Raw genomic sequence first — 16632 nt, forward strand, 5'->3', positions numbered from 1 at the left:
TAGAGCAAAAAGTCTTATCATTCAAGAGAGAATTATTAAAACACCAAACTCCTGGGCCGCGCTTGACACCGGTGGGAATATCGAAAACAAGAGAGACAAAATCATGATCTGACATTGAACAAGGGGTAATGTCACATTTAATACCAGGTGACAACAAATCTTTAGAAATCAGAAATTTATCAAGTCGACTCCCAATAGACCGTGAAGGGTTGAACCATGTAAATTCCTTAGCTCTGGGATGTAAATAACGCCAGATGTCAACAAGCAAAAAATCATTTTTCAAACCGTCGTATTCCTTATGTATCGAAATATTCCCACCGAATTTGTCAAGAGCATTATTATAGCAATTGAAATCGCCGCCAATAACGATCGCAGATGAAGGAATAAACAAATCATGGATTGAATCAAAAAAGCGTTTCCGATCGGTAAGATTGGTGGGAGCGTAAATATTAACTAAATTAAGATCGACATCGTTGCACCTGATCAAAACACTGACGACACGACCATGTGAGTCTTTTTTCCAAGATAAAACTTCGCCTGAAAATTTTGGAGAAATCAGAGTAACGACCCCACCTTGTTTACCAGAGGCTGGGGACCAAAAACTACGGCCTAACCATCTACGAGACAGAGACTGGATGGTAGGCTCAGAATGAATTAAGGTTTCTTGTATAAAGCAGACATCACAATTAGATTTCTCGATCAGGTCAAATAAAAAATTGTAAGTAAGGGGGTTTGCTAGCCCCCTAACATTAATAGTGATAAATTTGAAAGAACTTGGAAAAAAGACTCACTAGAAAAATAATTAAAGCTTACTTTGATTTCTTAGAATTTCTATTTCTTCCTTTCTTTTTCTCAGCAGGAGAGGCTTTTCGGCTTGGGGACAGATCCGAGGACTTTCTTTTAAGATCGTGAGAGGTTTCCATATCGATTTCATCAGTAGTTACAGGAGTCGAGGGCGCGGCAGAACTGGGTGTCGTGGATGCAGTAAGAACAGGAATAGAAGATCTTGATTTGCCAGAAACAAGTGTTGGTTGAGTGGGTTTTCGAAGAGAAGCAAGAGACGAATCGGTAGAGAGTTTAGCGGGCGTACGGCGGGAAGATGACGTGATAGCGCATTTGAGTGAAGCAATTAGGCCTTGGGAAGTAATAAGCGGTGATTGAGCGGAAGACGATTGAGAAGATTGCGCAGGGTCAGGCGGTTGTTCGGCAAGTTCTTTGGTTACAGGGTCAGACGATTGTTGTGGGTCAGGTTGACTAGGTTCAGAAACATCAGGCTGACTAGGTTCAGTAACATCAGGCAGGTCGGCAGATTCAATAAACTGTGTGGGTGGCGGCAAAAACGTGCCTAATGGGAGGTTCTCGTCGAAAGGATCGTCATCGGTGTTGGCAGCAGATGGAGAATGTTATTGAACATTGGGGGAAGCGGGTTGATCATCTTCAACATTAACGGTCTCATCTTCATCGGTATGAACACCTTGGACTGTGGGAAAAACCCAAGAATAGTGACAATTAGCACCTAAATGGCCTGTTTCCTTGCAAATACAGCAGAACAAAGGGTGTGGGCATTGTCCCGCCTCATGCCCGGTTTTTTCACAGTTGAAACAAATTTTGTTTGTACAGGCGTTACTGTAATGCCCTGGCGAATTGCACCTTCTGCAAGTTGGGTGTTGCCCGTTATGCTTCAGATAGATTTGCATTCTTCCAAATCGAAGAAAACTTGGTATGGGTTTTATAATTCGAACTCTGTAGTGCCTCAGGCCGTTATAAACATTGGGTGCATAGTTATGCTTCCCTCTGCGATAGTGAATGACTTCACAAAACTGCGATAAGCGCTTGATAATTGCCAAATCCGATAACTCGAAGGGCGCATCGTAAATTGTTAAGTATGTCAATGGCCTGTCAATATCTTGCACAGCGTAATGTTGACTGTCGATTAAAAGCGAGTTTAATCCTAGAAAACGATCCTTTGCCTCCATCGTCTTAAAAGTGACGACCACTTCTCCATTCATTTTCCGTTGTAGACACGAAATTTCTGTCGGATCGACCCCAGAAACGACAAAGGCATCAAAAACAGATCGAGCCGACGTCTGTTGATGCGGCGTGAAGAAGGCCGTTTTTGGACGTTGCGGCATCCGATTTTCGGTTTGGTGCAGTTGCTGAATCAAATTTTCCACTGGGACAGTTCCTAAATTCAGTGGGACAGCTCCCAATCCAGCTGTGCGAGCAGCACGAGATGCATAAGATTCGCCATTAACGGCATACGGGTCAACATTAACAACATCACGGTCGCCATTATCGTTTGGAACATCGTTATCAGTAGAAATATTCTCCGCAGAACCAACATTCTCGCTCAAATCCATCATCGAAAAACTTCTAGTAGATAAGGAAAGGCCCCACGGGGCAAAAGGCAATCTCAAATTTCTCAAATTAGTGAGGGCTAGACAGAGCACAAAAACGTACGTCTGATCTAGCCAAAAGGCCGAGAAGCGATACCCACCAATACCCTCAATCAAGGGGGTGGTAGAGGGATCCTTCCCACAGTATATGGTGGATAGTAGCAGGTAGCCCCCAGAAGCCCTTGCGAGTCCCAAAAACGGACCCAGTGGCTCATCGGTTGGTAATCTTCTCATTGTAACTTTAAGACGCCAGCCACATACACTTAACTAACAAGATGGTGTTCTTTAGAATATTTACCAAACTTGATTTATCTCTATACTCCCCCCTCCCCCACCCCACCCCCAATGAGATATATTGCCTCAAATGGACGCTTCTCAAGGTGTGCGCGGGCTCTAGGAGATGACGTTTGGGTTAGGGTCTAGGCTACCAAATTTAGGGTTAGGGTAACGATTTTGGGGTTAGGGTTAGGGTAACGATGTTAGGGTTTAGGGTTAGAGTAACGAAATTAGGGCTAGTACAGATCAAACATAACCGATAACCAGCCAAATTTCAGCTGTTTTCCCTTGTCTACGACCATACCACAGGGAAAGCACCGGTTCTCGTCCGATCACCGAAGTTAAGCCCTGTCGGGCGGGGTTAGTACTTGGATGGGTGACCGCCTGGGAATACCCCGTGTTGTAGGCTTCATTTTTTCCTTTGCTTACTCTCTCAACGTTTTATCCGGGTAAACCGCTTCCGATACTCACGGCGTCCCGTAGACGAGTGAGGAGTAAAAGAAAAACTAACATAACAGGCAGGAGAGAAATAAGCTGGTGGCCAAAATCATTTCCCAATGCAAGAGAGCGAGCAAACGAAGGAGCGAGGGCGCGCGCTCGAGATCTCAACACATTGTTGTGACAAATTCCACATTTGTACGTGACATCGAATCATTCGCACGCTCCCACTAATCACAAATAGGAAAACACGCACACTTTTACAGCACTTTCAAGGACTCAAGACATGTCAAAACATTCCCACGATTAATAGAGGCGGATGGATTCAAACTGACTGAAACGAAGCGAAGCGGCAAAAGGTTCCACATTTTTACTTACTCGCCTGCCTCTTTGTTTGCTCGCTCGCTCGCTGGAACGAACGTTCCCTCCTCTCGCTCGCTCGCAATAAGAAATACATGACAACAAAACCTCGCCTGCCACAGGTATGGTTCACAATGTACTCACGTTTCTAAAACAAATGCTTTTCTTGCCCATGTATCGATCGTTCTTTGCTTAGTCCATCCGTCGGTTAGTTACTCAGTCACTCCTCCGCTTGGTTTCCTCTCCTTTTCTTTCGCAAACAAACGAACAAAATAATGCAGAAAGCACACACATCTATCTAGAACAGCTCTACTCACATCCTCACAAAAACTCACCTTCATTTACAATCACTTCTATTCCTCCAAATCTCTCTGCCAACACGCAGGCCACTTCTGTCTGTCTGTCTGTCTCTCTTTCTTTCCATGGCTTTTTGCTTTCTTTTTCCCTTGCTGCTCTTCTTCTCTCCTCATTCCAGTTCCAGTTCACCCTGTTTAACGGTCAACTCCAAAATCAAGATCAATTCATTAGTCAATCAGGGGTTAAGGGCAAGATATTTTACATCAGCTTTTCGGGGACGAGCGCGAACGCAGGTCCCCACTACCAGAAATTATACGCTCGAGTTACCCACATTTGGGGTAATCGCAAGGGTCAACCCAGTCCAAGTGCAATGAAAGGGCCTCGCCTTGAGAGGACTGCCTCCTTGATCACAGTACCTCCCGCGTCAGGTAAGTATGCCTTTCAGGCATACGCTTGCCGTGGTAAAACTCTCCCTCACCTATGTCCTTGTGGTACTGCTTTGCACGCTTCAAATCAGCCAGTGTCAGTTGCCGCCTTGGCCCGTCATGTCTTTTTCCGCCTTCCCTTTGGAGCTGCAGGGCTCCTGTGCACAGAAGAGAATGCTATAGTCATTATTTTTCCTTCCATTAAATGTGTCTTCCCCAAAAGGGAAGTGGGCCACACTCGGAGGTAGTGCTATACCGAGGCAACCCGTGGCTGGGACGAGGCAAGCCTCTTTTCCACAGCCCAGTTCCAAAAATCAGTTTAATATATGAGCTACTCAATGAGCAGCGTATCAGATATTAAGCTGATAAGAACAGATTTTTTTTTTTTTTTTTATAAAATATATAACTTTATTCTCTTTTCCATTATCATTACTTCACAATCTTCATGTTACTATATATCTTTTACCTTGGATATTCACTAAGTTACTACTTTGTCACTTCCTTGTTTTTACTTACTTACTAGAACTTAATTTAAACTTTGTCACTTCCGGGTACAGGGAAATCTGGGTCATATCCGGTAATGTTTCTGTTTCTGTTGATGTTGATGTTTCTACGGTTTATATTATCACTTTTGTCGTTTCGAAGGGTCACTTTTTTCTTTTTAGACTTGTTTTCTTTCAAATTTTCAAAAAGGATTTCAAGTCTCACTTTTGTCGTTTCGAAGGGTTCACTTTTTTCTTTTTAAACCTTTTTTTTTTTTTTTCAAAAAAGGATTTCAAGTTTCTTTCCAGAGAGTTTACTAATATTGGGGTGTATCCAAGTCTCGTTGAACATTTTATCGGGGAGTCTCATATGATCAGCTCGTAAGCGGAGGGATATTTCATGTCGGACATATCTAACAATGGCCCGCTCATCGTCGGTGCCATTGTGAAAAGTTGTTTTGTTACGAAAAAACCATATACTATACACTATCGTCTTAACTATAAAGCGAGCTAATCTATCGGATTTAGCATTAGTGGAGGTCCACAAATAAAAGAAAACAGTCTTAACATTAGCGGAAAAAGGTGAACTCATGAGAGCTGAAAGGGTGGGGCCGAAAGCGGACCACACCCCCTTCGCTCTCTTACAATTAAGGAAACAGTGGTCAATCGTCTCTTTTCGATCACAATAAGCGCATTTATCTGAATCGATATATCCCCACGAACGTAGGGAGGCTCGTACTTTGATACCTTTGAGGGTAATCAACCATGCAATATCGTTCTTGTAATTCTCTGTGAAAGTTTCTCTAACTAGAGACCAGTGGTCGTCACTATCTAGGGTGGGGCCAATGTACGCCCGCCAAAAGGGGGACAAAAGAGGCGAGGCCACTGTTTGACTCAAAAACTTCAAATAAATAGCTCTAGAAGTAAACTTAAAATTTTTGTCTCTTACTCTACTGTCTAAATCATTTAATGCGTTCAAAACTAATTGATAAAATATCGTCGGTTGTTTCGCTGTAGGGCTAGAGTTATCTCGTAAGTGAGACCATTTATTCCTCAGTTTAGCTAAACGGGCTCCCAAAAAATATTTCAGCATGTAGAAAACCTTAGCATTAGACTCTTCAATTACAGATAAGACAAAGGAGAGCTGGAGGGCTCTCGATTTGGTCTCGAAATCTACAATGCCCAATCCACCCTCTTTCACGGGGGCAGACAGGGTTTGTCGGCTAACTGTTTCAATTTTTGTACCCCAAATATAATGATAAACCAATTTCTTATATCGCGAGATCACCCATTGGGGGGCGGGCAATATTTTAGCTAGAAACCAAAATTTGCTAGCCCCCAGGGTGTTGACAATCAAAGCCTTTCCAACAAAAGATAAATTCCTAGATTTCCAGAGGTTCAAATTTTTTTCCAATTTGGATAATTTAGGCTGCCAATTGTCTTGTTCTACTGTGTTTAAACCGTTGCTAAAATAAACTCCGAGAATCTTCATTTTGTTTACCCATGTGAGGCCTAAGGGCGTGTCAGTGCGAGTCCTCCACGCCCCCAGCCACATTGCTTCAGTCTTGTTCACATTCAATTTTGCTCCTGTGCCAAGTTCATATTTTCTCAGTAGCTGAAACAGTTTTTGTAGGGAGAAAAAATCTTTCTCAAAACAAGTAGAATCATCTGCGTATTGTCCTATTTTAAAATGTGTTCCTTTAGCTCCAGGGAGCAGGAAACCTTTAATTAAATTATTCTTACGAATATTACAGGCTAACACTTCAGCGCACAAAATATACAATAGAGGTGACAAGGGATCACCTTGCCTGACTCCGCGCTCGAGGAGAATTTCATCAGTTAAAAAACCGTTGACTAAAACTTTCATTTTTGCGTTGCAGTACAAAGTGGAAATCCAGCGCTGAAATACGGGACCAAAACCAAAACGTTTTAAAGTGTTCAGAAGGAAATTTCGGTCTACACGGTCAAAAGCTTTCTCTTGGTCGAGATTCAACAAAACTCCTGTTTCATCAGTAATATTTACATAGTCCAAAATATCACGCAACAGAGACAAATTTTCAAAAATAGTTCTGCCCGGAACCGAGCAGGTTTGATCTTCATGAATTACAGAGGGCAAAACAACAGACAAACGGTTGGCCAAAGCTTTAGAACAAATTTTATAATCTACATTCAACAGGGAAATAGGTCTCCAGTTTTTCAAATCTTTCGGGTCATCCTTTTTGAAAATCAAGCGAGTCACGCTTTCCTGCATAGACGGGCTGAAAGAACCAAATTCGAGACTGAAATTATATAAATCGACTAAATGGGGTGCCAGCAAATCCCAAAACTTAATGTAAAACTCTAGGGGTAAACCGTCGGAACCAGGAGTTTTGCCTTTCGACAGACCGCGTGTCGCCAAAGTGATTTCTCGAAGAGTCAAAGGTAAATCACATGTAGATTTCTCATCATCAGATAGAGAAACATAAACGTTAGACATAAATTCATTCTGTATCTGTGGATCGATTTGTTCTGCAGAATACAATTTGCTATAAAAGTTCCAATGAGCGTGTTCAATTTCTTGCTGTGTGTTGACTTCTGTACCGTTTAAATCATAAAGGGACCTAATTGAATTTTTCGCAGCACGTGTTGACTCAAGTGAGAAGAAAAAGCGAGTTGGTTTTTCGCCTTCTTCGAAAAATTTCGCTCGACTCCGGATTTTCGCTCCTTCGTTCTGAGTACGATTAATACTTTTAATCTGACTTTCCAGTTCATCGATGAGTTTTGTCGCTGAAGTGTTGCCATTCACTAAAGATCTTTTCGCATTAATCAAACGATTTGTAGCTGTCACTTTCTCGGAATTTAATTTACGTTGTTTGTCTCTACCGTATTTTTGCGCAGTATATTTAACAAAATCTTTTAGGAAATCCCACCACTCGTGAATGGAAGGAAAAGTTTCTCGAAGTTTAGCATGTTTGAAGATAATTCCTGAAATCATGATACAAAAATTTTCATCTTCAAGCAGATCCAAATTTAGTCGCCAAATACCTGGGCCGTGAGAGAAAACATTTTGTAATTCAAGCTCTAAGTCAACAGAATCATGATCTGAAAAAATACATGGGCGAATTTCGCACAATTTTACGTTCGAAAATAATTCCTGTGAAATGAAAAATTTATCTAATCTACTACCGATGGTTTTTGCAGCATTAAACCAAGTACATTGAATTTGCCTGTCATGTGTCTTTCGCCAAACATCAAGCAAACGATGGGAATTTCGCAGATCTCGCAGATCGGAGGAAATTGTTAAATTCCCTCCAAATTTGTCACGTTCGCTTTCAAAACAATTAAAATCGCCAGCAATAATTTTGACTGAACCGGGAAACATATATTCATGCAAATTCTCGTAGAAACTTTTCCTTTCTCTCGGGTTCGTTGGAGCATACACATTAATAAAATTATATCGCAAAGATCCTAAACACGCTAGGAGGCTAATAATTCTACCAGAAGAATCCTTTTTCCATTGTTTAATTTCAAAATCAGTTTTTTCAGCAACTAAAATAGCTACTCCGCCTTGTTTACCGAAGGCGGGAGACCAAAAACTTTTGCCGGACCATGTGCTTCTCAGGTCGGCGATAACAGTGTCGCGAGAAACAAGTGTTTCTTGCAGGAAAATAAAATCTGAGCGGGTTCCATCACAATAATCAAACACATCTTTCCGTTTGGCACCGTCGCCAAAACCACGAACATTCAAAGTAGTCAATTTAGCGCGGAATGTCAATGTTCAAAAAGGGAATCTACTGGTAGAAATCACAAATAATAACAAAGCGATTAAATACATTTACTTACGGTCCTTATGTCTCTTTTTATTCGAACGAGAACGCTTCGGTAGAGGTTCTCCAGAGTTCGTTTTATCCAGATTATTTTTAACGCCAGTGCCAGTAACAAGAACAGGTTTCGTGGGAATACGTCCAGGGATTATTGTCTCGGTAGGTTGTTTTCGTTGAGCTGGAGTTAGTGAATACGGTGTTTCTTCGGTTGAGGTCGACAGGAAAAGTTCGGCAGAATCAGTAGGATCGTTTGAAACAGTATCGTCGCTTTCAGGGGCGTCCATGAATTCATCTTGCGTGTCGGAGTTGTTGTTGTCGTCCGCGTCGGGTTGTCCTGTTAGTAGTCCATCGCAGTCTTCAGTCAAAGGTAGTTCTTCGGGTTCGTCGGTAGCGGTTTTTTCGGGGGTTTGTTCGGTAGTTTCTTCGGTAGTTTCAGTCACGGATTCACTTTCTGGGTCGCTCGTTTCTCTGGTGTCTCTGGCCCATGAAAATTGACATGCTCTCGCTTTGTGATCGGTGGACTTGCAAAGGTTGCACATCGGGGGTTCGGGGCAGTCGGGGGCAAGATGACCAAGTTGTTCGCAGTTATAACACACAATATTATGGCAGGCATTGGCGTAGTGACCGGTCTGATTACAGTGGCGACAGGTACGGGGTTGTCCTTCGTAACGCAGGTTCAGTTGTATTTTTCCAAAGCGCAGAAAATTCGGGATGGGATTCTTGATTCGCACGCGGTAATGCCTGACACCGTCTTGGATATGTTCGAAACCAGGTTCGCGAAAATAACCACGGCGGTGATGGAGAACGTCACAATATTTGGCCAATCGATTGATGATTGTCGCATCGGGTAACTCGTACGGACTGTCGAAAATTTGCAGATAGGTTAGCGGGCGGTCAACATCTTGAAGGGCAAACGGTTGTCCTCGAATTTGGATCACATTTTTCTTCAGAAAGAGCTCACGTTGTTTGGCGTTCCGAAAGGTCAGTTGGATCTCGCCATTCGATTGTCGCTGAATACAGGAAATTTGCTTCGGGTCTACATCAGAAAGTTTCAGTGCGTCAAAAACATCGGTCGCCGATAAACGAGTTCGCGGGTTGACAAACGCAGTGCACGGTCGCTGCGGTACTTCGTTTTCTTCGTCTGCAAAATATGTCACGGGATCTTCACGTTCTGGTCGGACTGCATCAGCGTAGCTCACATTTTTGCCAGTAGAAACATCAACATCATTATCAACAGAAACAGAAACAAGGGACGAAAGCGCCGAGGGCGCGGAATTTTTCTCAGAACTCTGACCTTCACACACTACATCATGCACACCACTCGAGTGGGCGCTGGCCTCGGCCATCCTTATATACTGACAATAACGAGGGGTGCCCGAAGGCTCCCGAGCTTTTCCGAAAAACAAATCGGCCAATCAACGTTCACTGATCTTAGCCAAAAGGCCGAGAAGCGATACCCACCAATACCCTCAATCAAGGGGGTGGTAGAGGGATCCTTCCCACAGTATATGGTGGGTAGTAGCAGGTAGCCCCCAGAAGCCCTTGCGAGTCCCAAAAACGGACCCAGTGGCTCATCGGTTGGTAATCTTCTCATTGTAACTTTAAGACGCCAGCCACATACACTTAACTAACAAGATGGTGTTCTTTAGAATATTTACCAAACTTGATTTATCTCTATACTCCCCCCCCACCCCACCCCCAGTGAGATATATTGCCTCAAATCGACGCTTCTCAAGGTGTGCGCGGGCTCTAGGAGATGACGTTTGGGTTAGGGTCTAGGCTACCAAATTTAGGGTTAGGGTAACGATTTTGGGGTTAGGGTTAGGGTAACGATGTTGGGGTTTAGGGTTAGAGTAACGAAATTGGGGCTAGTACAGATCAAACATAACCGATAACCAGCCAAATTTCAGCTGTTTTCCCTTGTCTACGACCATACCACAGGGAAAGCACCGGTTCTCGTCCGATCACCGAAGTTAAGCCCTGTCGGGCGGGGTTAGTACTTGGATGGGTGACCGCCTGGGAATACCCCGTGTTGTAGGCTTCATTTTTTTCCTTTGCTTACTCTCTCAACGTTTCATCCGGGTAAACCGCTTCCGATACTCACGGCGTCCCGTAGACGAGTGAGGAGTAAAACAAAAACTAACATAACAGGGAGGAGAGAAATAATTTTTCCACAACTTGCCGAGCTTGTGGCCAAAATCATTTCCGAATGCAAGAGAGCGAGCAAACGAAGGAGCGAGGGCGCGCGCTCGAGATCTCAACACATTGTTGTGACAAATTCCACATTTGTACGTGACATCGAATCATTCGCACGCTCCCACTAATCACAAATAGGAAAACACGCACACTTTTACAGCACTTTCAAGGACTCAAGACATGTCAAAACATTCCCACGATTAATAGAGGCGGATGGATTCAAACTGACTGAAACGAAGCGAAGCGGCAAAAGGTTCCACATTTTTACTTACTCGCCTGCCTCTTTGTTTGCTCGCTCGCTCGCTGGAACGAACGTTCCCTCCTCTCGCTCGCTCGCAATAAGAAATACATGACAACAAAACCTCGCCTGCCACAGGTATGGTTGACAATGTACTCACGTTTCTAAAACAAATGCTTTTCTTGCCCATGTATCGATCGTTCTTTGCTTAGTCCATCTGTCGGTTAGTTAGTCAGTCACTCCTCCGCTTGGTTTCCTCTCCTTTTCTTTCGCAAAGAAACGAACAAAATAATGCAGAAAGCACACACATCTATCTACAACAGCTCTACTCACATCCTCAGAAAAACTCACCTTCATTTACAATCACTTCTATTCCTCCAAATCTCTCTGCCAACACGCAGGCCACTTCTGTCTGTCTCTCTTTCTTTCCATGGCTTTTTGCTTTCTTTTTCCCTTGCTGCTCTTCTTCTCTCCTCATTCCAGTTCCAGTTCACCCTGTTTAACGGTCAACTCCAAAATCAAGATCAATTCATTAGTCAATCAGGGGTTAAGGGCAAGATATTTTACATCAGCTTTTCGGGGACGAGCGCGAACGCAGGTCCCCACTACCAGAAATTATACGCTCGAGTTACCCACATTTGGGGTAATCGCAAGGGTCAACCCAGTCCAAGTGCAATGAAAGGGCCTCGCCTTGAGAGGACTGCCTCCTTGATCACAGTACCTCCCGCGTCAGGTAAGTATGCCTTTCAGGCATACGCTTGCTGTGGTAAAACTCTCCCTCACCTATGTCCTTGTGGTACTGCTTTGCACGCTTCAAATCAGCCAGTGTCAGTTGCCGCCTTGGCCTGTCATGTCTTTTTCCGCCTTCCCTTTGGAGCTGCAGGGCTCCTGTGCACAGAAGAGAATGCTATAGTCATTATTTTTCCTTCCATTAAATGTGTCTTCCCCAAAAGGGAAGTGGGCCACACTCGGAGGTAGTGCTATACCGAGGCAACCCGTGGCTGGGACGAGGCAAGCCTCTTTTCCACAGCCCAGTTCCAAAAATCAGTTTAATATATGAGCTACTCAATGAGCAGCGTATCAGATATTAAGCTGATAAGAACAGATTTTTTTTTTCTTTAAATTTTATTCATATATCATTCACTTTTTACATCAATTTACTCTATTGACTGTTTGTCTGTTTACCTTAGTTACATTTCATTTACTCTTTATCGATGACTTAGCCTTTTACTATTATATGTGACATTATATGGTGTCTTATATGACGGGGATATTATCTAGACAGGGCCTAGATACTAAACAAATCGGTTAAGCTATATTTTTAGGGGGGGGGTGATAATCCTGTTGCAAATGATGTGTTGACTTTTGATCTTGACTGGAGCTAACCTTCCTTTTAATATTTTCCTGTTGTAAGCTATGGAGATGTGTATGCGAAAGTTTCTGTTCCTTTTGTTTCGATTTCAATTTCAATTTTCATTCGAGATCACTTTTCATCTTTGTTTGTTTGTTGTTTTGTTTTTCTGGAATCATTTTTGGATAAAGGGGAAAACCATTTCTGAGTTTACAAAATCACAAAAGGCTGGGTGTTTCCAAAGGGTTATAAAATTCTGGTAGGTCAATCTATGGTACTCGAGGTGTAACTTGACAGACAGGGTCTGGGTGATGTATCTAATAATGGCCCGGGGGGATTCGGTGCCATTATGAAAAGTACTTTTGTTCCTAAATAACCAAATACTGTGAAGAATAGTCTTAATTAAATAAATAGCTATGCGGTTCGCAGTGTCATCTGTGTTGGGCCACAGATAAAAGAAAACAAACTTAATGTTGGGGACAAATGCTTTGCCTAGGAGTGCAGTGAGGGTGGGTATGAAATAAGTCCACACCCCCCTGACTCTTTTGCAATGGAGAAAACAGTGTTCAATCGTTTCGCGTCTGGTACAATATGCACAGTTTGGGGAATCTATATATCCCCAAGAGCGTAGAGATTCTCTGACTTTAACCCTTCTAAGGGTTATGAGCCAAGCAAGATCATTTTTAAAATTCTCACAACTAGGATGTCTGACCTTAGTCCAGTGAAGAGCTAGATTAAAACTAGAGCCTGTGACAGACTGCCAGAAGTATGGCAGAATGGGTGAGGACACTGTTTTCTCCAAAAACTTACAATAAATCATACGCGAGCTAAAGTTAAAGGTAGGGTCTCTCTGAACTGCAGTTGTTAGCTCATTCAGTAATGGTAAGATTTTCTTGTAAAAACTAGTTAAAGTACCTGCCCTAGGGCCAGAATTATCACGGAGGCATGCCCACTCCGGTCGGAGTTTGGCAACCTGAGTACCAATAAAATACTTAAGAAAATAATAAGATTTGGTGTCTGGATTATTCAGGCTAGCTGTGACATACGAAAGTTGCAAAGACACACATTTAGAGTGTAATTCTACTATTCCTAATCCTCCCTCAGCAGCTGGTGCTGAGAGAGTTTGACGAGATACAGTTTCAATCTTAGATCCCCAGATGAAATGGAAAATCAGAGATCGGAAGCGGGTGTAGACCCACTCGGGGATGGGTAGCACTTTGGCTAAATAATAAAATTTACTAGCACCTAATACATTGACGATGAGGGTTTTCCCAATCAAAGAGAGGGAGCGAGACTTCCAGAGATTCAAATTTTGTTCTAACTTATTTAACTTTGGTTGCCAATTGTCTTGGTCAACCGACAGATTGCCATTCGTAAACCAGACACCTAAGATTTTGGTTTTGTTAACCCAAGTCAAACCATAAGGGGTATCAGGGCACGAGCGCCAGGCTCCGAGCCACATAGCCTCAGTTTTAGCTAAATTTAATTTAGCTCCTGTACCTAGTTCATATTGTTGCAAGAGTGACAATAAACGTGTCAAAGAAAAAACATCTTTGACAAAACACGAAGAATCATCTGCGTATTGTCTAATCTTAAAGAGCTGGCCTTTCGCCCCCGGAATTAAAAAACCCTTAATGGAAGTATCTGCACGGATATTACTAGCTAGTACCTCAGCACATAAAATATAAAGGAGGGGAGACATAGGGTCTCCCTGCCTGACTCCACGCTCAAGAGAAATTCTGTCAGTAAGATAACCATTCACAATTATTTTCATTGACGCATTACAGTAAAGAGTGGAGATCCATTTTTGAAAAAAAGGGCCTAAACCAAGCCGCTCGAGAACCCGAGAAAGAAAGGAGCGATCTACTCGATCAAAAGCTTTTTCTTGGTCAAGATTCACAAGAATTCCAGGTTCATCAGTAATGTTGACATAATCTAAAGTGTCTCTCAACAGGGTGAGAGTATCAAAAATAGTTCTGCCAGGGACAGAGCACGATTGATCTTCATTTATGACACAAGGTAAAATTTTTGCGAGCCGATTTGTGAGAGCTTTAGAGCATAATTTATAATCAACATTGAGCAGCGAAATTGGACGCCAATTCTTCAGATCTTTTGAATCACCTTTCTTAAAAATCAAGCGAGTGATACTTTCCTGCATGGAAGGAGAAAAGAAACCTCGCTGGAAACTAAAATCAAATAATTCTACGAGAATCGGGCCTAAAACTGGAAAAAAGCGGCGATAAAACTCGACTGGTAGCCCATCAGAGCCAGGAGTTTTCCCTGTGTTGAGCTGTTGCGAAGCGATGTTAATTTCAGCCAATGTCAACAAACCTTCGCAGGAGTTTGACTCCTCGCTAGACAATTTTTTCTCGACTTTAGACAAAAATAAACTTTGGATTCGCTCGTCTACTGGTTCTCGAGTGTACAATTTAGCATAAAAAGCGGCGTGAGCGTCCGCGATGTCCTTTTGGGTGGTGACTTCGCTTCCGCTCAAGTCGTAAACACTGTTGACAGAATTTCGCTTAGCACGTGAGGTTTCAAGGTTAAAAAAATATTTCGTAGGTTTTTCACCCTCTTCTATCCATTTCGCTCGACTTCTTACTTTAACAGATTCTAATTGCAATTGTTTAAGAGTTTTCAGTTCGTTTTCAAAATATTCCACTCGTCGTTGAGAGTTATTGTCGCCCGCTAGCAGGGCATGTTTAGCTTGAATTAAGCGATTAGTGAGAGAAATCTTTTCACGGTTTAAATCACGATGTTTTCGTCGGCTGAATTGAATCGCTGTGTGGCGGATAGATTCTTTCACAAAATCCCACCACTCATGAAGAGACGAGAAATTATCACGAATCGAGAGGCAATTTTGTAGAAGGGAATCGATAATCTCACAAAAATCCGAATTTTCGAGGAGTTCTAAATTTAGCCGCCAAACGCCAGGTCCATGAGAAACAAAATTATCTAAATTGAGAGTCAACAAAACAGAATCATGATCTGAGAAAAAACACGGGAAAATTTCGCAGGAGACTGTAGAATTACTCAATTGAGAGGAAATAAAAAATTTATCTAAACGAGAACCGATAGTTTTGGACGAATTAAACCAAGTACAAAAAATTGAGCGACCATGTGTTTTTCTCCAGATGTCAATCAAATCGTGGAGAGCGCGAAAATCTCGCAATGTGGCCGAAAAGGAATTTTCAGATCCTCCAAATTTATCGAGGGATGACTCAATAGAATTAAAATCTCCAGCAATAATTTTCTGAGCATTCGGAAAGAAAAAATCGTGTATCTCATCATAGAAAAGCTTTCTCTCAGTAACATTCGTAGGCGCATAAATATTTACCAAATTAAAGCGAAGTTTACCTAAGCTAATCAGCAGACTAATCAATCTTCCAGAGCTGTCTTTTTTCCACTGTTCAACTTTGAATGGGGAATCTTTAGAAACTAAAATACAGACCCCACCTTGTTTTCCTAGGGCGGGGGACCAAAAACTAGGGCCTGACCAAGATTTTCTGAGCGAATCAATCGCTGCAGGGCGAGCCGCTAGAGTTTCTTGTACACAAACAAAATCATATTTACCAGAACGAGCGTAATCAAAGATTAAATCTTGCTTTGCAGCATTTCCGAAACCACGGACATTTATAGTACAAATTTTAGCAATGAAAACAGCTAGAAAAAAGACAGTCGGTCGAAACTATTACTAAATAAAGGACGTGTTAATCACTTACGATTTTTTTTCTTTTTCGGTGAGCGCGAGTGTCCAGTGTTCGGTTTTTTGGCTCTGGGCTCGCTTGTGGAGCCTTCAGAAACCTCAGAAATCGATTTTTTACCAGTTACTAGAGTCGGTCGAGTTGGAATTCGCAGTGGAATATCTTGAGGTGGTAGTTTCGCTGGTCTTTTAGTGTTAGGCGGTGTGCTCGGGATGGAAAACAGTTCGGGAGTTTCGGCAGTTTCGTCGGAGGAGAAAAAATGTTCTTCTGGGTCAGCAATCGAGGAAAGAGTTTCGGTGTCTTGTGTGGTAATATTGTCGTTGTTTGGAATCTGCATTTGTGAGTCGTCGTCTTCTGTTTCGGTCTGAGGGTCTTCGTTCATCTGGTGATCGTCGGCGGGAGTTGTGTCTTCAGTTTCGGGAGGTGTTTCTTCGGTTTGGGGAGGTGTTTCTTCGGTTTGGGGAGGTGTTTCTTCAGTTGTTTCTTCGATTTCATCTTGTTGGGAAGCTGTTGTAGTCGGAAATGGTTTACGGGACCAGGAAAACGGACAAGATTTAGCGCGGTGATCGGGTTGTTTACAGATGCTACAAAGAAGCGCATTCGGACATGTGGCTGCTTGGTGGCCTGTTTGCTCGCAGTTGTAGCAGGCGATTTCATGGCAAGCGT

General features: G+C 42.7%; 1 protein-coding gene, 4 non-coding genes and 2 pseudogenes across 5 annotated transcripts; 2 read left to right on the forward strand and 5 right to left on the reverse strand.

The window, feature by feature from the left end:
- Positions 1-2962: 2962 nt before the first annotated feature.
- On the forward strand, positions 2963-3081 carry LOC148738458 (5S ribosomal RNA). The gene has a single exon (XR_015997961.1). It is a non-coding gene; the product is annotated as a 5S ribosomal RNA (ribosomal RNA).
- A 958-nt stretch (positions 3082-4039) lies between these two features.
- Positions 4040-4203, reverse strand: LOC148738459 (U1 spliceosomal RNA). Its single transcript, XR_015998166.1, has one exon. It is a non-coding gene; the product is annotated as a U1 spliceosomal RNA (small nuclear RNA).
- Positions 4204-4414: 211 nt separating this feature from the next.
- On the reverse strand, positions 4415-4596 carry LOC148738460 (U2 spliceosomal RNA; annotated as a pseudogene).
- Positions 4597-8488: 3892 nt separating this feature from the next.
- On the reverse strand, positions 8489-9838 carry LOC148738461 (uncharacterized). The gene has a single exon (XM_088750318.1). The coding sequence runs from the start codon at positions 9821-9823 to the stop codon at positions 8489-8491; it is 1335 nt and encodes a 444-aa protein (XP_088606444.1). The 5' UTR covers positions 9824-9838.
- Positions 9839-10399: 561 nt separating this feature from the next.
- LOC148738462 (5S ribosomal RNA) lies at positions 10400-10518 on the forward strand. The gene has a single exon (XR_015997962.1). It is a non-coding gene; the product is annotated as a 5S ribosomal RNA (ribosomal RNA).
- A 970-nt stretch (positions 10519-11488) lies between these two features.
- On the reverse strand, positions 11489-11652 carry LOC148738463 (U1 spliceosomal RNA). Its single transcript, XR_015997507.1, has one exon. It is a non-coding gene; the product is annotated as a U1 spliceosomal RNA (small nuclear RNA).
- A 211-nt stretch (positions 11653-11863) lies between these two features.
- On the reverse strand, positions 11864-12040 carry LOC148738464 (U2 spliceosomal RNA; annotated as a pseudogene).
- Between the last annotated feature and the right edge of the window lie 4592 nt (positions 12041-16632).

The sequence above is a fragment of the Stylophora pistillata genome, chromosome 2 (assembly GCF_964205215.1).
Source record: "Stylophora pistillata chromosome 2, jaStyPist1.2, whole genome shotgun sequence".
Taxonomy (NCBI): Eukaryota; Metazoa; Cnidaria; class Anthozoa; order Scleractinia; family Pocilloporidae; genus Stylophora; species Stylophora pistillata.

Coding starts and splice junctions, on each gene's coding strand:
- LOC148738461 (XM_088750318.1), bottom strand. CDS start 9,823: ATGGCCGAGGCCAGCGCCCACTCGAGTGGTGTGCATGATGTAGTGTGT.